Genomic DNA, 22,471 nt, shown 5'->3' on the forward strand with positions numbered 1-22,471 from the left:
GGCTAAATCAAAATACTTGAAAATTTATTCCATAGTTATACTAACGAGTTAGTTTTATATATATTGATTCAAAAAATTATAAAAACACACAGGCACAATTTTTTTATAATTAGAGTTTAAACTTCAAGTATTAACAAAATCACAAATATTTGCAAATTAAACTGTAATTAAAAATGTATTTAATGTTTTTTTCTATTTAAAGCCAAGGATTGAAAGGTTAAAACTTAAAATAGAGTTCCTCTGAAAATTGTCTTATTGCCATTGAAAAATTATCGAAATTAATACCAAGTAACAATAAAATTTCAAATTGTTCAGAAAAGACATAAAACTAATTAATTTGTTTTCGAGATAAATTATCTCAGTTCAGAATCGTTTTTTGTACATATCATTACATTCAAACTTGACACATTCAGTTTCTATGTCCAAACTCCACTCAATACCTGTGAGCAGAGCGTTACTCACTTGCCTATCTTTTTTCATTTTGATATTGATAACACGTATGTTTTGAAATGTTATGAATTTTCAACTACAAAAGTACTTTCAAATTTTCGCAATTTTGACATATTTCGACATTTTCGAGGTCCAGGAAAAATTATAATTTTATACATCCTAAACATACCTGTTTGTCAAATATTAATTATAAGCTGAACATTTATCTTATTATTTTGAAGAATTGCATAAAAAAAAAATAATGAATAAAAAAAATGTGTTAAAAAAATAAAATATTTTAAAAACAAATAGGTATGTGATTACAGCATACTTAAAATTAAATGTTTTTAACATCCCAGTTATTTTCCATCTATAGCCTACTGCGATCACTGATTTTCATCCTATTATTTATTAAGTATGAAGTAGTACCAATTTGTTTTATAAAATATACAGCATAATAATAAATAGGTATATTAAGTTATTACTTATTATATATTTGATTTAAAGAGATACAAACGTTAATAATTCAATATTAAGCATACAATTAAAATACAAAAACAATTATTATAACAGTAAGTTTAACACTTAACTAATTAAACTTTTTGATAAATAAAATTTTTAAGATCAACAACATAAATCTAAATAATAAATAATATAATTTATTTTATAGTTTAAAATTAAAAGTATAATAGGCATTATATAACAAAAATTCTTTGGGTATAGAAATGTACACTTAAAAAATTTAAATGTGTAATAATTCTTCTATAGTTAATTACAGTATATAAATCATACAATAATAAAAAAAAAAAAAAAAAAAACATAGGACGAGAAGTATTCAGCAAGAATTATATATATATATATAATATAAGTAACATTCAGTTTTTAAAATCTTTTAAATTTGTTTAAAACAATCCTAACAAGAGTATATAGTATAGTATTAACAATATATTATGGCAGTATCCAGTGAATGTCAATTTGTAATAATTAACACAGTATTATATGTCATAGTCAATAAAATTGAATTAAATTAATCTTAACATTGTATGATTTTGTAACTTACAATACATTTAGTAGTAATATTAGTAATTCATGATAATACATAGGTTAGAAGCAATAAAAAATGTGTATATTTACGTATTGGCTATTATTTAATGAATTACACTGTGTATTAGGCATTTATTGGAGTATTCTAGTTTAGGTTTAATTTGGTATACAGTATTTATAATACACACACACATATAACAAAGTATAAATTATATTATTTAATTATAATATAATTTAATTTATTTTTATTTGCATGCATATTGAAATGCTAGTTTACACATTTAAAACTTATTGGATGATATTATAAACTCACAATTTATACATTACAATAAGAATACGATTTTTAAGCTCAAAAATAAATGGTGTAATAAATCACAATTATCATTTTTTTAAATTAATTTTTCACATTGCAACATTTTGGCAGTGAATAACAATCAAAACATCATATCAAGTATTATAATGAATAATATACTTTAATGAATTCTTTTTGAAATTGTTTTTTCTTATTAAGACCCTGGCTAATTAAGCTGCAAAATGAATGTATGAACACACATTGGTGCTAGTGTATTAAAAATGGAATGTTATTGCTTATTTATTTTGAACATATTATTTATTGCTTCTTAAAAACATGATTACATTAATTATAATATTTTATAATCACAGCTATTAACTAGAATAAAATCTTTTTGTGTAGGTATTAAAAAGTTGTAGATAGGGAGTCTTATTAAGCCAGCCACAAGTCAATTAAATATAAATGAAAAGAACTAATAATAGGAACAATTATTATTTGGTAATTATTAATCTAAACTAGAAGGAGGAGTGTAAGAGAAGCCAGCAAACACATTATCTATGTCTTGTTTACTAGAAGAAAGTTTTTCGTCGCAAAACGATGACATGGATGAACTAACAGATTCTTTTGTAAACTGTGGATCAATATATTGCAAATCACATGTTCCATTCTATGAAAAAAAATCATTATCAATATTTAATGGATTACCTTACCCACTTATAAAGTTGTAACTAAATTAATTAATTATTATCTAATTATGTTTATTGTTTCAATGTATAAATATTAAAATAATTATTTTATAATAAATTAAATTTACCAGTTGTGGTTGAAAAGGAGGTGTAATACGTTTATTCAATAAATCATCCCAATTGATCGATTTAAAAAATGAATGTTTTTTAACCTCATTAAAATCTTGAACATTGCTACCAATTCTCTTATTGCTTTCTTTTTCCAATAACTAGAAAGTAGAAATAGGTATTTGAATTAAAACATAATTTTAATACATACATATATTTTTAATTTTAAGTATATTTTTCATACCTTGTGCAATAAATTTTTACATTGTGATGAAACAGGTCCTTTTATTTTTAATCTACTATGTAAAACTAAATTATACATTTCTTGCACATTTAAACTGTAAAATGGCGGGAGTCCGAATAACATTTCGTATAATACTGCACCAAGACACCACCAGTCAACTGATCTGCCATATGCCTAAAAATAATAATAAGTATTAAATATATTAAGTTATCATAATTTTAATAATTTTCAATATTACTTCTTTCCTGATTATTTCAGGAGCGAGATATTCAGGAGTTCCACAAAATGTATTTGTAGTTTCAGTTCCAATAAGACCTTCCTTACAAAATCCAAAATCAGTAAGAACCAAATGTCCTTCTTGGTCAAGTAACAGGTTTTCTGGTTTGAGATCTCTATAAATAATACCATTAAAATGAAGATAACCGAGGGCAGATGCTATTTCAGCTGTATAAAACTTAGCTCGGGTTTCTGAAAATCTAACTTCTTTTTGTAAGTGATAAAATAACTAAAAAAAGAAAAGTAAAAATTAAACTAAATTAGACTAATACAATATGAAAAGTATTTATTTACCTCTCCACCATTTACAAAATCAAGTACAAAGTAAAGTTTATCTTTGGTTTGGAAGCTGTAGTGAAGCCCAACAAGAAATGGGTGATTTATATTTTTCAGTAGAACATTGCGTTCACACATGATATGTTTGACTTCATTTCTTGCAAGTATATGTTTTTTATCCAACACTTTAACAGCGAAATGAATGGATTCAGTTTTGTGTTCAGCTAAGTAAACTTTACCAAAACTGCCTTTTCCAATAATACGAAGAAATACAAAATCTGATGGTTTAGCACTAGAATTTAACACAAAACAAATTAATTAAACTTTAAAAAAAAATAATTTATAGATATATTTTATTATATTTTTATTTTTTAAGGCTTATTTAAGTCCTTTTAGACCCACAACTGCTACTATTATGTCTTCCTTATTTTTTGTAAGATGCCGATTCCTTTCTATTCAACCTCCCAAGATTATTAGGATTTGAAGGATCAAATCATTTTTTTAATTTACTAAGGCTTCACTTGGGTAGTATTTTATGTAGTCTCCATTTTATAATTATCCATTTGAGTTGTTCTTAAACTCACCAAACATACCATACCCATCTCCACTTTTAATTCTTTAGTATGCTCATTATACAAGTATTTATTTAATACAATTATAATATTTTCAAGTATAAAACACTTATTTTATAATCATTAATCTTAATTGTGATCAAGTTTTATTACAATTTTTTGGATGGATTTAAAACATTGATTTGTTTAATTTAAATAAACTTAACTTAATTAAATACTATTTTTTGTACAGTAACAACTAAAATTTAGTATAATACCTAATTTAGTACATAATATTATATATTGACAAATGTATAATAAATTGCAGCTACTATTCATTTAAATATATTGACTTCGTTGAACAACCATAACAAAATTAATAAAAATAAGCTTTATTTTAATTATAAGTAATAGGTTTATTTTTTATTTTAATACATATTTTCTATAGATTTATTGCATATGAGCAAGGCCGTAGCCAGAAAAAAATATTTTTTTTTTTTTTTGGGGGGGGGGGGGTTAGAGTATAAATGTTATATTATGTAATAATATATGAAATTCTAACTATTCAATCTTATTTCAAAAAAAAAATTGGAGGGGGGGGTCAAAACCCTAAAACCCTCCCCCTGGCTACGGCCTTGCATAAGAGTATATTATAATAATTATATTACTTACGATGGTCTTTCTGAAGGTCCTAAATTTATGGTACCAGAGCATTTAAAAAGGTTTGGTCTATCTGGTTCTTTAACTTTAGTGTCCAAGTTAAAAAATGTGCGAACTTCACTTCTATAAAATTGAACAATATTTAATATTAGTAAATTAAAAAAAACCATTATAGTATAGTAGGCACATTTATCTATATGATATATCTGCCTTAACCATATTATTTAGAGAATGTTAGCGCGCTATTCATTTTCTCTCTCTCACCCATGCGCAACATAGACAAAACACATTTATGGAGAATCGTTTTTTTTTTTTTTTTAATGTTTTTGAGTAATCTTGAGTAAAATCACTCATTACAAAAACGATAGATTATAATATTTTTGCTGGTATAACATCAATTTGTAAAAAAATTGTCTTATAACAATTTAGTATCTTCTTAAATTTACAAAAATGCCATTTTTATTTTAGTCAAATATTAATAAGCTTTAAAACCAACACGTAAAACCTTCAAAAATATTATCCTCAATGATACTCAAGATAACTCAAAACATAAAAACTGTTTTACATGAATGAATTTATCTATTTTGCTTAAATGTCTCCAATAGAAAAACAATTATTGCGCTGAAATCCTCTTAAAAAGATCAATTATTCATCAAAATAAACAAAACAATTAAAAGTTATACCTAGAATCCTATATAATATTAAGAAAATGAACTGTAGATTAAAAAGTTTAAAAATTTACTTCTTTTTATAACTTATACCTAGTTGGATTACCGAAAATTAATAATAGATTGAATGATTGAGCTGTATGACTTGTATAGTCATATGCTAACATGGATAATAATACAGTGTCATATATATCCATACTCGATACAAGTATTTAAATTTTCCTCATATTACATATTAATTGTATACCTTTATACTGAAAAGTAATAGCAATTATTTATTTAATAGTATGTATTGATCATCATTGAACAATTTTATAATGAATAATATGGCTGAATTATATCAGTATTTATAAATATTTATAAATTTGTAATTGAAACGGGTTAATGAGTGGATATGACTGCACCACAAAACACAGATGAACCACTTATTTTAAATAAAAACATCAATTTATCATTAAAATTAATAATATGATTATTATTTAATAATATTTTATAATTGAGTACTTATTGACTACAATAAAATAATTTGTTGGCTGTAATAACCAGTTACGTCCAAAAACAAAATTGGTTATTGCAATCATTATAAATATAATTATCATAATTTTTTAGTTGTTTACAAATAGTATCATGAATATAAAATGTAAACCATTGGAAATGGGTTTGAGTGATGTATATTTTCATTTCCTGAAAAATTTTTAAAAATGGACATAACTGGTTATTGCACTGGGGTCTTCAATTTTTAAATGTATTAAAAATTGTATTATTTATTACATAATACATAGTTTTATTCTAAGGTATAGTGCTAAAAAAATATTAAATATTATATTGTAAAGATTTTGTCATCAGTGATGTCGACTGTAAGTATTATTGCGATGATTTTTGTTCACGTTGGTATCACTGCTGGTTCATCGGTATAATATGTGGTTAAACATTCTTATCATTTTTCTGACAACTACCCTGTACCCCCCTACTTTGTTTACATTATACGTAGAACGTAGATAAGGAATATAGCATTGAAATTAAATTGCTATTCGGTATTTCATTTTATTTATTATTGTTCGGTTGTTGTTTGACTCCACAACTTGTTTAATTGTTTACCAATTGGTGACTGGTGGTTAACCATTTCTTTGCTGACGTTAACTAATATTTTCATACGCGTGATCTTTTAAATAAATAAGTGTTACGAAACTAAACATTAAGTTTCGAAATGGCTCAACCTCCAAGTACAATGCCTCCTCCTCAATTCTTGTTGGAAATGTTTCAGAAGTAAAATATTTACATTCAATATTTATTGACTTTTATTAAAATTTGTACGTGTGAATGTTTCTTTATTTTAAAGATTAGATAAAGACCATAGTGGTTCCATTACAGCTAATGAGTTACAGAGCGCACTATCCAATGGCACGTGGACTCCTTTCAACCCAGAAACGGTTCGCTTAATGTTGAGTGAGTCAATAGATGTCTGATATTTAAAATATAACTCATTTAAAATCTACAGTAAAATAAGAATGATAATGTATGGCTAAAAAATTTTATTTATAAAATTTTTTTTAAAGAACTTGCAAAGAAAATTAATTCATTTGACACCAATATTCATTATTAATTTTGTCTTATGAGTCAAACCTTATCCTAACAAATAGTGGAACCCATTTTAGGTAATTTAAATACCAATTTCAATCAACTTAATGATATTAGGACAATAAGACCAACAAGTTATAAGGTAGTATAAATCATTGTCTTAGATAAATATTTATTTAATTTCCTATAAGAAATTTGGTCATATATTAAGAGAACCAATCATGATTATTGAAGATGTCTCAGGGATTTTCTTGCTAAACATTCTTTAAAGTTAAAAGCTAGCTATTGCATTACCAAGATTATTCTAAATTGAATATTATGATCCTTACAAACCATTTAGACAAAATTGTAAAAACTTGGTTTACTTTATATATATATACATTGTACATAGTATTTACATTAATAAATTGATTTCACAATTCTGAAGGTCCTTAAATCATAAAAATAAATAATACCAATAATAAAATAAAATAATATAATATAATAATAACAATCGAGTATGCCATAGCCATTTGCCCAATGCCATTAGGCAACGTGAATTTTGTCATCATTAATGGAGCGAATGAACGATGCGACTACGATGACAAAATAAATGTTTTGTCATGATGGATGACTATGTGAGCGTAAGTATACTACTAATATTACTTAATAACAAAATTAGATATTAGGTATATTAGTACAACTTAGTTGTTATTTTAGACCATGTTTATTGTACAGACCACTTATTCACTTATAATATTATAATAAGAATTATTAATTACTTATTAAAAGTATTCAAGTACTTAAATGTATTGGAATTTTTGGTCGAGTATAATTTACAGTAATTTATTACAAGGCTGGGCAAGTTAACGTTTTTTTCAACTCGTTAAGTTAAAAGTTACTCATATTTTTTTCGTTAACTCGTTAAGTTAAAAGTTACTCATATTTTTTTCGTTAACTCGTTAAGTTAAAAGTTACTCATATTTTTTTCGTTAACTCGTTAAGTTAAAAGTTACTCATATTTTTTTCGTTAACTCGTTAAGTTAAACGTTTACTTTTAAAAATAAGTAACTTAATTTAAAGTTAAAATTTTCTAATTTTCAAAATAAAAAATTGCAGACACATTATAGTGTTAATTATTAGATAGTTTTTCTTAATGTACAAGAAAATATCTGGGAAAATTTTAATTGATCATCAAAGTGTTAACTAGCTATCAAAAAACCTACTTTTCTAAAAATTTATTATATTAATAAATATATAATAATATATATTATTATATTAAATTCTCAATTAAATAAGTAGTAAATAATTAAATAAATTGTTTTCACATAATTAAATTAGAAAATATATAAACTAAGTATTGCAAAAAAATGTCCATAACTATATATAAAAATCACGGTTTACGTTTGGTAGAATAATTTTAAAATTTGTCACATTAATTAAGTTTAAAAAAAGTTAGTATAATAATAATTCATGTCAATTAATAATAGTATGACTCGTTAATTAGGTTTAAAAAAAGTTAATAAAATAAAAATTTATATCAATTTATAATTATAATTTGTGAATTGTTAGCTTCATGGAGTAGCAATTCTTGTTCATCTGAAAAATATAATGATAAATGTATGAAGTTAAGTAATTACTAGAACATTTTTATTACCAGGATATGGGCCAATTTGTTGGGCTATGTAACCATTAACCTGATGACCTGCCCTTCTTAAAAATGTTAAAATGCGATCAGGAGCATCATCCTCTATCAAGTCTTGCATGAACCGTTTAATTTCACTAGTATTCCTAATTCTACCTCTTGAAGAATTACAAGAACGGATCTGAAAAAAAAATAATAATTTTTTTTTAATTGTTCCTAAATATATGTTGACTTTATATGTATTTACATTCAAGTTTTGAGAGACTTGTTTGAATTCCAAGTTGTATTGGTTTTCTAGAAATCTTATCTGGCCTTAAATATTTAAAAATAAAGAATTGTAAGTTTAATTTTAATTTTTTACTTCTTACTTATACAATTACATATATGAACACTCACACATAGATAAGTAACCTACACATTTATTTATTTAGATGAACAACAACAAATAAGAGGAAAAACAATAATAGATAAGTTTTGTACATTGCTTCAAAGATCTTGAAGCCACTAAAAAAAAATTCTTTCCCACATTGTAATTAAAACATAACTATACATGCATATCACGTGTATCTATAATATTACAAAAACTTGCACAAACCAACACAAACGTTTTTTTTTTATAAATTAAATTATACCCATGAACTCCCATATTTTGGGGTGAGGTTTAATAAACCGTAAAAGAGCTGCGTGATAGCTCTCCAGATAGTTATTGGTTCTAATATCCTTGTCAAATATAGTGAAGGCTTCTGGTCGCATTCTTACAAACCAATATCCAAATACATACTGGTACATAAAATCATGGAAATACTCAGCTATCTCAGTATGTTGTACAATATACATGATAATAGAATTGAAGCCATCTAACATGCTGGGAATCCTATTATTATTTGAATTAGGTGGTAAATACGGCAGAGCAAGTACCTGTAAAAGTTATGGTTAAGCTGCTTTATTTTAATATGTTCATGAAATAATTAAAATGTGGTGAGTACCATTCTAAAAATTCTGGCAGCAATAGGATTGGCTTTTACCAAATTGTACATTCCTGATTCTTTACTTCTTAGGTGCCGTACAATTGACTTGAGACAAAACATTCAAAATACATTTTTAATAATTTGTATAGGAACTTATTATGTTAATTTTTACTTGACAATAATGGAAATAACATCCTTGATGACTACTTTCTGGAAATACTAAGCGGATTGCATTAATTAGTCCAAGTTCAAAATCCGTGATTATAGTCAATTTATCGTACTGTAGTGGTAAAACATTACGGACATATTTAAATAACCCTACATATATTTCCTCAGTTTTACCTGTAAGTATAGCATATACCATTGGAAAACTCTAAAACCATAAATAGTTAAAATTTTATTAATATTAATTATTTAAGTATTTACCTAAAATGTTAAAAACAAGATGATTTATTATGTGATGTATAATTTATTACTTACAGCATTTCTATGAATCACTTGAAAGGTGAACAATTGATAGCAGTCGTTATCCAATGTTTTGGGAACCGTCTTAAAAGTTCCATCACACCCAGATATTGTAACCTACAAATGAATATTTTAGCAAGTTTTCTATTATTTCTTCAACCACACTAGATAACTTACATTATGTAATTCGTTTTGAATTGACTCGATATGATGTTTGTTACAGAATAGTACACCGACAAATAAACCATTAACTATGAGTGGACCTTGATAAAATCTTGGGTATGTAACCCAATAAATTAAAGTTTGTGTGTGTCTACAGTTATTAACTAAGAGTATGATGTAACAAATAGGTTATGGACTATGATTAAATTATTATTTTGTATTAAAACAAGTTTAGTACACTTATGCTACCAAAATCTAACTTGTATATTATGTACCAATGGGGTAGGTAATTGTTATATTATATTAGGTATTGTTGTGAAAATACTTACAAACTTGGCTGTTTTTGAAACGACATAGTGAAATGTTTATTATTATCCATTTGTAATAAATTATTAAAATGTTGCAGATTCTTCGGTGTTGGAGGGAACACTGATCTTCGTATTTGCCGCATCCTTTCAGCTGCTTGCAAAAATGTATAATTTTCAGCTCCTTCAGGATGGCTGTTGTATTAAACATTTTTTTTGTATAGGTATGTGATAGTTATTTTAAAGTCTATTTTATTTTTAAAGTTACCTAACAATTGCTTCCACGTATAAAGATCGTGCTGAGTATGGCCGAGCAATTTGTTGAACACATTGATGTCCAATTGAACTTCGGAGTTTCCTCATTTCTATATTTGATGGTCGCACTTCATGGTTATGTAACCTCCGTAGTTGAAAATGTGTATTTTTTGGATCAGAAGAAATTGATTATGATGATGAATATTGCCTATATAACTATTCTAACCTATTCTTTTTTATTATTAACTAAAAATAATAAAATGTTATTTAATATTTCTTATAATGTTATACTCGACAAAACGTCACTTTTAATACTTATGTTTTTTAGATTCTGAACGAAGTGATGAATGTATTGATTTTACAATGGTGTGTGTTTTTTTTTTTTTGTTTTTGTGTCTGTACAGCATAACTAGTCGAAATAATGCTCCAATTTCAAACTATGGGGGTGGTTTCCGATGTAAAAGTGAATATCCTTGGTGCATTATAGAGGTAAAAAGTTAACATTTTCCAACAAATTTCAAAAAAATCGAGAAAAACAAAAAAAAAATGACGGAAAACCGGCAATTTTTACGCAAAACCAGTTTTCGACAAAATCGATTTTTTTCATGGTTTTAATTCAAAAACTAATCACTGAAAATACTTGAAATTTTCACCAAATGTTAATGTCAGTAGTATCTGTATATAGTTAAATTTTCAAAAAATTTTGACTTTTTTTGAGTTATTTATAGACCACTGAAATTTTGATGACCACAAAGTTTTGAAAATTTAATACAAGGTTCCTTATGAGTTGTTTTTATTGTAGCTAAAAAAAATTAAAAATCGTTGGTCACGATTTTTTTTTATAAGAGTTTATAGTTCAAATTTTTACGAAATCTGTCGAAAACGCGTAAATTTGCAAGTAATTTTGAAGTTGAAAAATCATAAAATTTTTTTCTTTTATAACTAAGTTTTGAAAATTTGGTACAAGGTTCTCCATACATTTTTCTTCAAATATCAGTAAAAAAAACTCTACCGGATTCAGACAAAAAATTTTTATGAGTGTTTGAAATTTAAATTTTTACAAAACCGCGTTAAATAACGGTTTAGCCTCAAACGATTTTTGATATTTGTTATAATTCAAAAAGTATAAGTCGTAGATACTTGAAAATTTTACCAGTTATTTAGATTGGCATTTTATTTACTTGATTTAATTTTCAAAATATTTTGAGTTTTTTTGAGCTATTTATAGACAACTGATATTTTCAATTTTTCTGAAAATTATTTTTTTGTGTCGATAAAATCTTTTTGGCGCTATCAAAATACTTGGAAATTTAATGCAAAGTTCCTCTTAAGTTATACAAGATTTTTCATAAGTGTAGCTTACAATAACTATAAAATAACTTAAATTTTGGTGTATTCAGGCCATTAAAACATAAACCACCTTTTTCACCAACAACTGGAAATTATATCCTAGGCTGACAAATCATCTTCGTTCAGAATCGTTTTTCGTATACAATGATGACTATCATTGGATTCAAATTTAACACTCCTATAATATATAATAATATATATTATTATATTAAATTCTCAATTAAATAAGTAGTAAATAATTAAATAAATTGTTTTCACATAATTAAATTAGAAAATATATAAACTAAGTATTGCAAAAAAATGTCCATAACTATATATAAAAATCACGGTTTACGTTTGGTAGAATAATTTTAAAATTTGTCACATTAATTAAGTTTAAAAAAAGTTAATAAAATAAAAATTTATATCAATTTATAATTATAATTTGTGAATTGTTAGCTTCATGGAGTAGCAATTCTTGTTCATCTGAAAAATATAATGATAAATGTATGAAGTTAAGTAATTACTAGAACATTTTTATTACCAGGATATGGGCCAATTTGTTGGGCTATGTAACCATTAACCTGATGACCTGCCCTTCTTAAAAATGTTAAAATGCGATCAGGAGCATCATCCTCTATCAAGTCTTGCATGAACCGTTTAATTTCACTAGTATTCCTAATTCTACCTCTTGAAGAATTACAAGAACGGATCTGAAAAAAAAATAATAATTTTTTTTTAATTGTTCCTAAATATATGTTGACTTTATATGTATTTACATTCAAGTTTTGAGAGACTTGTTTGAATTCCAAGTTGTATTGGTTTTCTAGAAATCTTATCTGGCCTTAAATATTTAAAAATAAAGAATTGTAAGTTTAATTTTAATTTTTTACTTCTTACTTATACAATTACATATATGAACACTCACACATAGATAAGTAACCTACACATTTATTTATTTAGATGAACAACAACAAATAAGAGGAAAAACAATAATAGATAAGTTTTGTACATTGCTTCAAAGATCTTGAAGCCACTAAAAAAAAATTCTTTCCCACATTGTAATTAAAACATAACTATACATGCATATCACGTGTATCTATAATATTACAAAAACTTGCACAAACCAACACAAACGTTTTTTTTTTATAAATTAAATTATACCCATGAACTCCCATATTTTGGGGTGAGGTTTAATAAACCGTAAAAGAGCTGCGTGATAGCTCTCCAGATAGTTATTGGTTCTAATATCCTTGTCAAATATAGTGAAGGCTTCTGGTCGCATTCTTACAAACCAATATCCAAATACATACTGGTACATAAAATCATGGAAATACTCAGCTATCTCAGTATGTTGTACAATATACATGATAATAGAATGAAGCCATCTAACATGCTGGGAATCCTATTATTATTTGAATTAGGTGGTAAATACGGCAGAGCAAGTACCTGTAAAAGTTATGGTTAAGCTGCTTTATTTTAATATGTTCATGAAATAATTAAAATGTGGTGAGTACCATTCTAAAAATTCTGGCAGCAATAGGATTGGCTTTTACCAAATTGTACATTCCTGATTCTTTACTTCTTAGGTGCCGTACAATTGACTTGAGACAAAACATTCAAAATACATTTTTAATAATTTGTATAGGAACTTATTATGTTAATTTTTACTTGACAATAATGGAAATAACATCCTTGATGACTACTTTCTGGAAATACTAAGCGGATTGCATTAATTAGTCCAAGTTCAAAATCCGTGATTATAGTCAATTTATCGTACTGTAGTGGTAAAACATTACGGACATATTTAAATAACCCTACATATATTTCCTCAGTTTTACCTGTAAGTATAGCATATACCATTGGAAAACTCTAAAACCATAAATAGTTAAAATTTTATTAATATTAATTATTTAAGTATTTACCTAAAATGTTAAAAACAAGATGATTTATTATGTGATGTATAATTTATTACTTACAGCATTTCTATGAATCACTTGAAAGGTGAACAATTGATAGCAGTCGTTATCCAATGTTTTGGGAACCGTCTTAAAAGTTCCATCACACCCAGATATTGTAACCTACAAATGAATATTTTAGCAAGTTTTCTATTATTTCTTCAACCACACTAGATAACTTACATTATGTAATTCGTTTTGAATTGACTCGATATGATGTTTGTTACAGAATAGTACACCGACAAATAAACCATTAACTATGAGTGGACCTTGATAAAATCTTGGGTATGTAACCCAATAAATTAAAGTTTGTGTGTGTCTACAGTTATTAACTAAGAGTATGATGTAACAAATAGGTTATGGACTATGATTAAATTATTATTTTGTATTAAAACAAGTTTAGTACACTTATGCTACCAAAATCTAACTTGTATATTATGTACCAATGGGGTAGGTAATTGTTATATTATATTAGGTATTGTTGTGAAAATACTTACAAACTTGGCTGTTTTTGAAACGACATAGTGAAATGTTTATTATTATCCATTTGTAATAAATTATTAAAATGTTGCAGATTCTTCGGTGTTGGAGGGAACACTGATCTTCGTATTTGCCGCATCCTTTCAGCTGCTTGCAAAAATGTATAATTTTCAGCTCCTTCAGGATGGCTGTTGTATTAAACATTTTTTTTGTATAGGTATGTGATAGTTATTTTAAAGTCTATTTTATTTTTAAAGTTACCTAACAATTGCTTCCACGTATAAAGATCGTGCTGAGTATGGCCGAGCAATTTGTTGAACACATTGATGTCCAATTGAACTTCGGAGTTTCCTCATTTCTATATTTGATGGTCGCACTTCATGGTTATGTAACCTCCGTAGTTGAAAATGTGTATTTTTTGGATCAGAAGAAATTGATTATGATGATGAATATTGCCTATATAACTATTCTAACCTATTCTTTTTTATTATTAACTAAAAATAATAAAATGTTATTTAATATTTCTTATAATGTTATACTCGACAAAACGTCACTTTTAATACTTATGTTTTTTAGATTCTGAACGAAGTGATGAATGTATTGATTTTACAATGGTGTGTGTTTTTTTTTTTTTGTTTTTGTGTCTGTACAGCATAACTAGTCGAAATAATGCTCCAATTTCAAACTATGGGGGTGGTTTCCGATGTAAAAGTGAATATCCTTGGTGCATTATAGAGGTAAAAAGTTAACATTTTCCAACAAATTTCAAAAAAATCGAGAAAAACAAAAAAAAAATGACGGAAAACCGGCAATTTTTACGCAAAACCAGTTTTCGACAAAATCGATTTTTTTCATGGTTTTAATTCAAAAACTAATCACTGAAAATACTTGAAATTTTCACCAAATGTTAATGTCAGTAGTATCTGTATATAGTTAAATTTTCAAAAAATTTTGACTTTTTTTGAGTTATTTATAGACCACTGAAATTTTGATGACCACAAAGTTTTGAAAATTTGGTACAAGGTTCTCCATACATTTTTCTTCAAATATCAGTAAAAAAAACTCTACCGGATTCAGACAAAAAATTTTTATGAGTGTTTGAAATTTAAATTTTTACAAAACCGCGTTAAATAACGGTTTAGCCTCAAACGATTTTTGATATTTGTTATAATTCAAAAAGTATAAGTCGTAGATACTTGAAAATTTTACCAGTTATTTAGATTGGCATTTTATTTACTTGATTTAATTTTCAAAATATTTTGAGTTTTTTTGAGCTATTTATAGACAACTGATATTTTCAATTTTTCTGAAAATTATTTTTTTGTGTCGATAAAATCTTTTTGGCGCTATCAAAATACTTGGAAATTTAATGCAAAGTTCCTCTTAAGTTATACAAGATTTTTCATAAGTGTAGCTTACAATAACTATAAAATAACTTAAATTTTGGTGTATTCAGGCCATTAAAACATAAACCACCTTTTTCACCAACAACTGGAAATTATATCCTAGGCTGACAAATCATCTTCGTTCAGAATCGTTTTTCGTATACAATGATGACTATCATTGGATTCAAATTTAACACTCCTATAATATATAATAATGATCCATACGGCACCTAATGTACAGCAGAGCGGTACTCACTAGCCCGCTTTTTTTTAAAATTTTATTCTGTTATGTTTATAGTAATATTACAAACCTGTTGTTAAAAGTTTTGGTTGTATAGTGACTAAATGATAACTATCTATGTAACTATACATATTTTTTCAACATTTTATTTCCTAATAGAGCAATGCAACTTTTAACTTTACTAGTACTTATTTTGCCATTTTGTAGGTACCTATACTAGGTACATTAAAGGGGAGTATGTTTAATAACATAATAGGGTGGATTATATTATTTTAATGACATAATTTCTAGTGAACTATTTATTTAAAAAATAACTTGATAACATTAAAATCTATATTTTAAATAAAAACATCAATTTATCATTAAAATTAATAATATGATTATTATTTAATAATATTTTATAATTGAGTACTTATTGACTACAATAAAATAATTTGTTGGCTGTAATAACCAGTTACGTCCAAAAACAAAATTGGTTATTGCAATCATTATAAATATAATTATCATAATTTTTTAGTTGTTTACAAATAGTATCATGAATATAAAATGTAAACCATTGGAAATGGGTTTGAGTGATGTATATTTTCATTTCCTGAAAAATTTTTAAAAATGGACATAACTGGTTATTGCACTGGGGTCTTCAATTTTTAAATGTATTAAAAATTGTATTATTTATTACATAATACATAGTTTTATTCTAAGGTATAGTGCTAAAAAAATATTAAATATTATATTGTAAAGATTTTGTCATCAGTGATGTCGACTGTAAGTATTATTGCGATGATTTTTGTTCACGTTGGTATCACTGCTGGTTCATCGGTATAATATGTGGTTAAACATTCTTATCATTTTTCTGACAACTACCCTGTACCCCCCTACTTTGTTTACATTATACGTAAAACGTAGATAAGGAATATAGCATTGAAATTAAATTGCTATTCGGTATTTCATTTTATTTATTATTGTTCGGTTGTTGTTTGACTCCACAACTTGTTTAATTGTTTACCAATTGGTGCCTGGTGGTTAACCATTTCTTTGCTGACGTTAACTAATATTTTCATACGCGTGATCTTTTAAATAAATAAGTGTTACGAAACTAAACATTAAGTTTCGAAATGGCTCAACCTCCAAGTACAATGCCTCCTCCTCAATTCTTGTTGGAAATGTTTCAGAAGTAAAATATTTACATTCAATATTTATTGACTTTTATTAAAATTTGTACGTGTGAATGTTTCTTTATTTTAAAGATTAGATAAAGACCATAGTGGTTCCATTACAGCTAATGAGTTACAGAGCGCACTATCCAATGGCACGTGGACTCCTTTCAACCCAGAAACGGTTCGCTTAATGTTGAGTGAGTCAATAGATGTCTGATATTTAAAATATAACTCATTTAAAATCTACAGTAAAATAAGAATGATAATGTATGGCTAAAAAATTTTATTTATAAAATTTTTTTTAAAAAACTTGCAAAGAAAATTAATTCATTGGACACCAATATTCATTATTAATTTTGTCTTATGAGTCAAACCTTATCCTAACAAATAGTGGAACCCATTTTAGGTAATTTAAATACCAATTTCAATCAACTTAATGATATTAGGACAATAAGACCAACAAGTTATAAGGTAGTATAAATCATTGTCTTAGATAAATATTTATTTAATTTCCTATAAGAAATTTGGTCATATATTAAGAGAACCAATCATGATTATTGAAGATGTCTCAGGGATTTTCTTGCTAAACATTCTTTAAAGTTAAAAGCTAGCTATTGCATTACCAAGATTATTCTAAATTGAATATTATGATCCTTACAAACCATTTAGACAAAATTGTAAAAACTTGGTTTACTTTATATATATATACATTGTACATAGTATTTACATTAATAAATTGATTTCACAATTCTGAAGGTCCTTAAATCATAAAAATAAATAATACCAATAATAAAATAAAATAATACTGTATAATATCTATTACATTTATAAATATTTATTTTATCATTTATAGACATGTTTGATAAGTCAAATAAAGGCACCATATCATTTGAAGATTTTGGTGCGTTATGGAAGTATATTGTGGATTGGCAAAATTGCTTCCGGTCCTTTGATAAAGATAATTCAGGAAACATAGACAAAAATGAACTTCGAGCTGCATTACAAACTTTTGGATACAATTTAAATGATGCTACTGTTGCCACAATGTTGCAAAAATTTGATAGACTTGGTAAAGGGACTGTACTATTTGATGATTTCATACAATGTTGCATCATGCTTAATGTAAGTAACAAATATTATAATTAAATTGTTACTTCTAGGCTCAGATTTGGCTGACGAGTTACTGAGAAAATCTCGGTGGGCTGATAGTACTTCACTGTTCTTGTTTGGTTGTGATTTTATCTTATTATGATAATAATAAATAAGTACAAATATGTAATAAAAATGTAATATAATTTAATTATTAAACCGTACAGTATTGGTCGCTGTAATCAAATGTTATCTATCTTTTATCTATTTAACGCTAATTACTTCATTTATTTCAAATATTTCCTTTTACAAAAAAAAAAAAAAATCATATTGTTATAAGTATAACTACAAAATATCTGTTTAGTAATCTCATATTATACCATCTTGATTTGACATTAAATAATGTTCATAAGACATCTTAGAAATTTGCTTACAAAATGTAATTCATTTTTTATAAAATCTTATTTAAACACTATACATTTTTAAGCTTCATATTCAGCCTGCATAAAAAAAGTTGCTTGAAGAAATTATACACAAAACTTTAGTATGTTTTTATTATTTCAAAAAATTGAAGTATATTTCATTATTAATTATCAAAATATATTTAATAATCATTTTTAATTACAACACAAATTGATAGAAATATCAAACTCTACTTATTTCAAAGGTTAATAACAAGTAATTTTAATATGTTAACTTCATTTTAATTTTTCAGAATTTAACTACAGCATTCCGTCAATTTGATACTGATCAAGATGGAGTGGTCACATTGCATTATGAACAATTTGTTGGGCTAGTATTTAGTATCAAATAAGTGGGGCTTATCATTTTAATATTGTCTACAATTTAAATTTTATTTATATCGCTGTGAACGTATTTATTATTTTTTTTTAATTGAAAATATATTTGTACTACAATTAATATACAATATATACATACAAATAAAATGCTTTTATTTTTATAAGTGGCATATAATACAATTGATCTTAAACTGTGTTTACTGATAAAATTAATAAGTAAACAATTTCACAAATGTTGTGTTCTTATAAATAAACTTATTTCAACAATAAAAGGATAAAAATGTAATAAATAAAGATATATAATATTTATTACGTTAAGCTTTAAACTAGTAACTATAAATAAAAGTATAAACATGATCAGTTTTTACATTACTGATGTTGAAATTCCACTCAATCTTTTAATATCAGCAATCAATTTTGTTGAAGCCGCCTTATAATTAATAGGTTTTATATTAACTAAAGATACTTTTAACCTAGTCTCATTGTTGTATGTCTCCATTTTTGCTCTAGCTCTAATTTCAAATAATTTAAACATTTGTCTTTGAAAAACATCACTATATTCTTCCTTAGACTCTTCCATCAGTCTTCCCAATTCTGCACTAGTGGTGCCCAAAAGATTTTCAGCTGTTTCTTGAAACATAGTTACCCACTGATTTCCAGTTGAGTCACTCAATTGTGCTGAGAGCATCAATCTATACTTAAAGTTTTCAGTTTCATCATTACACTTTTCACAACGATATGTTCCGTCATTTCGATCAATAACTTTTTTTTGACAATCAGGCTTTGGGCATGCTTTATACAGGGCAGATTCAGATTTCACAAAAATCAGATGTGAGTACATACTATAATAATCAGCTTTATCTCCACTACCAAGTTGAGCAAGTTGTGCTCCTTTAATAGTAAGAAACTGAGAATTTGCTCCAGCATCAGAACGGGTAGAAATACTATTGAATTCCACATTTGAAGGAAGTGAATCATACCAACCCCTTAAGCGATGAGCTTCTTCAATGTCTGGATTAATTTGCATTACAGTTGATCCTAAAAGTGACAATGATTTGCTACCCATGAATTCTCTGATTCTGCTTCCTTTTATAGCAATTACAGGTTGCAATGATCCATCAAAATCTTCGGCCTGAGTATCCCATAATGTAATAGTCACTGAACTTAAAGATTGGTCAACAATAGTCACATCTCTTTTTTTAATTCCTTTCTTGTAGTCTTTGACATTAAATTAGTCAATTCTCCAGCAGTTTGACAAACTCCTATGACATCAACTATACCATCAACATCAACATCTTTCACTTGACTCAATGGAACAAAATTAAATTTAAGAGCAGGCATTTGAGAATCATCAAAGTCATGACAAGGGAAAATTTGTGTTTCACTAGAAAGTGTAAGTTCATAATCATTATTTAAGTTTGAAAACTTTTTATTTGCTGTTTTAATTGTACCACGAGTTATAAAGTAAACTTTATTTACTTCAACCATATCAAAGAATTTGTCACATTCGCTGTTAAAGGCAGTGGCTCGTATCTCACCACTTTCATCAAGTAGATCCATACTAAAAAGTTTACCTTCACCTCTTTGATTGTTCCAAGTACGAATTGGTGCTTTGTTTACAACTCTAGCTCTGATTGTCCATTTATTTTGATATGGGCTTAAAGAATTAATAGGATGAATATTGCTAACATCAATATCTCTTTGAAGACCATTATCTATAACACTTGATTGGACAGAACGAGGTTTTGGCAAAGAATTGGACTGGGGCGTAGAGTCCACTGAAGCAGAAGTGCCATTTTCAACTACTTGACCAGAATTATCAATTATTGGTTTAGGATCACCAATTTTTGAACCTACAGTTGTACCGGGTACCATAACAGCCAAATCTAGAAGGATCATGACTTGTTTACTTCCTTTTGAACGATCGGTTAAATTACTAATGATATGACGTTTAATCTTTAGGATAGAAAATTCATCAATTAATCCGTTACAAACCATACTATTCAATTGAGTAGCCAACATAGCAAAAGAATTTAAATTTTGACCATCAGAAATTAGTAAGCGATATCTTTCATTTGCTCCTGCAGCAGTTATTTTTCTTACACCGAGAACTTGCATCATTGGATCTTTAACATCTTCATTGTTCATAATGGACTTTAATGCGCCCTTTGTTAACATTTTTTCATACTCCATTTTTTCAATGAATGATTACCTAAATAAATATAACAAAGAAATAACTATGAATAATTTGAAAAACAATAATTTTACATCTTAAACAGAAGATATTCTAAATTATTTCATTATGTATTTATCATAGTAAAAATAAGACAACTAAATGTTGAAGTCAAAATTGTGCAACAAAAAATAGGGAAGTTCTAATTGATAACAAGATATTATTGAAAAAACAGATTAATTATAGTTGAAAATAAAATAAATTTAAATTAATGATTTTTAGCTAAAGATAAGCTTCAAACACTATGATGAATAAACAATTATTAAGTACTTTATGTTATTAATGATATACGATAACAAGGAGTATGTATCTAATAAGCGTTCAACTATTTTGAGTTATAATAGCTTACCTATTAACTATAAAATTTTTCAAAAATTATACAAAAATTACACCAATTATCAATTATAATGCATCATTACATAGGTATTATTTCTTAAAACAATTTAGTCATATCTAAAATCAACAAAATCTATTATCAAATATCATTGAATTTTAAAAGTTATAACATAAATATTCACATATCTAAATAGGTTCAAACTATTGTAGTTTTAAGTTCTAAATAGTACCTTAGTACTCATAGTGTAACTTATACACAATGTCTTACCTTCAAATTAAATTTATTAAACGTTGAGTAGATAGTTGATAAACTAGACAGTGACTAGGTACTAAAGTAAGTAGTTAATATTAAATAATAAAATATATTATTATACTACCTTTATTTTAATTTTTAATTAGAACAATATTTTCAATTCTGTAATCCGTATTTTGCTACACTTAATTCTTGTAGTTCACTTTTCAACCTACAATAGCCTGGTAAAGTAGTCAACAGTATGAGTAAAGTATATTGTAAACTATAGCAATCAGCAAAGGTTACAAAGAATACATAAAATATAGGCGGGAAATGAGCTGATAGGAGAATTGATCTAAATGCAAAGAGATTGCACAATTGGCCATTTTTAATAATTTTCCCGCCTTACTTTAAATCTTGCATGGGCGGTACGCAACGGTACTAGTTAAATAGTTTGAACTTAAGTCAGAATTCAGAAATATATACAAAAATTTTTAAATTTTTATGTTAAAAACGTAATACATAATTCAATATACAGCTGATGACTCAAACAATAATTCTGTAAGCTTGTATTCTTATCTTTTATATACTCGTAATGCTATTTAGGTACTCATAGACATTATATAAATATACTATATTA

The 22,471-nt window shown here is 26.2% G+C and overlaps 4 protein-coding genes, 1 long non-coding RNA gene and 1 pseudogene across 15 annotated transcripts; 2 read left to right on the forward strand and 4 right to left on the reverse strand.

The window, feature by feature from the left end:
• Positions 1 to 902: 902 nt before the first annotated feature.
• LOC114120298 (serine/threonine-protein kinase Sgk2-like) lies at positions 903 to 5,126 on the reverse strand. Its single transcript, XM_050201490.1, has 6 exons — positions 4,579 to 5,126; positions 3,374 to 3,647; positions 3,042 to 3,308; positions 2,804 to 2,977; positions 2,580 to 2,720; positions 903 to 2,432 (listed from the first exon to the last, which is right to left on the reverse strand). The coding sequence occupies exons 1-6, from the start codon at positions 4,734 to 4,736 to the stop codon at positions 2,271 to 2,273; spliced, it is 1,176 nt and encodes a 391-aa protein (XP_050057447.1). The 5' UTR covers positions 4,737 to 5,126; the 3' UTR covers positions 903 to 2,270.
• Positions 5,127 to 6,229: 1,103 nt separating this feature from the next.
• Positions 6,230 to 19,194, forward strand: LOC114120304 (programmed cell death protein 6-like). 3 transcript variants are annotated; one of them, XM_050201492.1, is made up of 4 exons: positions 6,230 to 6,500; positions 6,574 to 6,680; positions 17,995 to 18,263; positions 18,946 to 19,194. In XM_050201492.1, exons 1-4 carry the CDS (start codon positions 6,442 to 6,444, stop codon positions 19,042 to 19,044), a joined length of 534 nt encoding a protein of 177 aa, XP_050057449.1. In that variant the 5' UTR covers positions 6,230 to 6,441; the 3' UTR covers positions 19,045 to 19,194. The 3 variants fall into 3 exon arrangements, with proteins under 3 accessions (XP_050057449.1, XP_050057448.1, XP_027837974.1); XM_050201491.1 differs by lacking the exon at positions 6,574 to 6,680 and adding an exon at positions 17,232 to 17,338 and having other exon boundaries at positions 6,232 to 6,500; XM_027982173.2 differs by lacking the exons at positions 6,230 to 6,500; positions 6,574 to 6,680 and adding exons at positions 16,894 to 17,158; positions 17,232 to 17,338.
• On the forward strand, positions 7,282 to 14,789 carry LOC126550284 (uncharacterized). 9 transcript variants are annotated; one of them, XR_007604339.1, is made up of 6 exons: positions 7,293 to 7,435; positions 9,330 to 9,414; positions 9,495 to 9,748; positions 13,902 to 14,163; positions 14,453 to 14,575; positions 14,645 to 14,789. It is a non-coding gene; the product is annotated as an uncharacterized LOC126550284 (long non-coding RNA). The 9 variants fall into 9 exon arrangements; XR_007604337.1 differs by lacking the exon at positions 9,495 to 9,748 and adding an exon at positions 13,510 to 13,763; XR_007604340.1 differs by lacking the exons at positions 9,330 to 9,414; positions 9,495 to 9,748 and adding exons at positions 13,345 to 13,429; positions 13,510 to 13,763 and having other exon boundaries at positions 7,294 to 7,435.
• LOC126550282 (uncharacterized) lies at positions 8,175 to 10,746 on the reverse strand. Its single transcript, XM_050201489.1, has 10 exons — positions 10,605 to 10,746; positions 10,361 to 10,531; positions 10,047 to 10,143; positions 9,885 to 9,986; positions 9,577 to 9,777; positions 9,423 to 9,509; positions 9,069 to 9,354; positions 8,684 to 8,748; positions 8,449 to 8,617; positions 8,175 to 8,390 (listed from the first exon to the last, which is right to left on the reverse strand). The coding sequence occupies exons 1-10, from the start codon at positions 10,697 to 10,699 to the stop codon at positions 8,332 to 8,334; spliced, it is 1,332 nt and encodes a 443-aa protein (XP_050057446.1). The 5' UTR covers positions 10,700 to 10,746; the 3' UTR covers positions 8,175 to 8,331.
• On the reverse strand, positions 12,305 to 14,761 carry LOC126550283 (uncharacterized; annotated as a pseudogene).
• On the reverse strand, positions 19,163 to 22,139 carry LOC114120296 (replication protein A 70 kDa DNA-binding subunit-like). Its single transcript, XM_027982163.2, is given in 3 exon segments — positions 19,163 to 20,233; positions 20,236 to 21,242; positions 21,977 to 22,139. Coding segments are annotated over 2 exon segments (1,827 nt in total). The 5' UTR covers positions 21,224 to 21,242; positions 21,977 to 22,139; the 3' UTR covers positions 19,163 to 19,394.
• Positions 22,140 to 22,471: the final 332 nt, after the last annotated feature.

Source organism: Aphis gossypii, chromosome 2 (genome assembly GCF_020184175.1).
Source record: "Aphis gossypii isolate Hap1 chromosome 2, ASM2018417v2, whole genome shotgun sequence".
In the NCBI taxonomy this organism is placed as follows: Eukaryota; Metazoa; Arthropoda; class Insecta; order Hemiptera; family Aphididae; genus Aphis; species Aphis gossypii.

Bases quoted from the DNA above. Each gene is read 5' to 3' on its own strand.
- LOC114120298 (XM_050201490.1), bottom strand. From the start codon at position 4,736: ATGGTTTTTTTTAATTTACTAATATTAAATATTGTTCAATTTTATAGA. The intron at 3,648-4,578 runs GTAAGTAATATA...GTTAAATTCTAG, and splicing joins GGACCTTCAGAAAGACCATC to TGCTAAACCATCAGATTTTG. The intron at 2,978-3,041 runs GTAATATTGAAA...TATTATTTTTAG, and splicing joins CTGAAATAATCAGGAAAGAA to GCATATGGCAGATCAGTTGA.
- LOC114120304 (XM_050201492.1), top strand. From the start codon at position 6,442: ATGGCTCAACCTCCAAGTACAATGCCTCCTCCTCAATTCTTGTTGGAA. The intron at 6,501-6,573 runs GTAAAATATTTA...TTTATTTTAAAG, and splicing joins TTGTTGGAAATGTTTCAGAA to ATTAGATAAAGACCATAGTG. The intron at 6,681-17,994 runs GTGAGTCAATAG...TATCATTTATAG, and splicing joins AACGGTTCGCTTAATGTTGA to ACATGTTTGATAAGTCAAAT.
- LOC126550282 (XM_050201489.1), bottom strand. From the start codon at position 10,699: ATGAGGAAACTCCGAAGTTCAATTGGACATCAATGTGTTCAACAAATT. The intron at 8,618-8,683 runs GTAAATACATAT...TTTTTTTTTCAG, and splicing joins AAGTCTCTCAAAACTTGAAT to ATCCGTTCTTGTAATTCTTC. The intron at 8,391-8,448 runs GTAATAAAAATG...TATATTTTTCAG, and splicing joins ACAAATTGGCCCATATCCTG to ATGAACAAGAATTGCTACTC.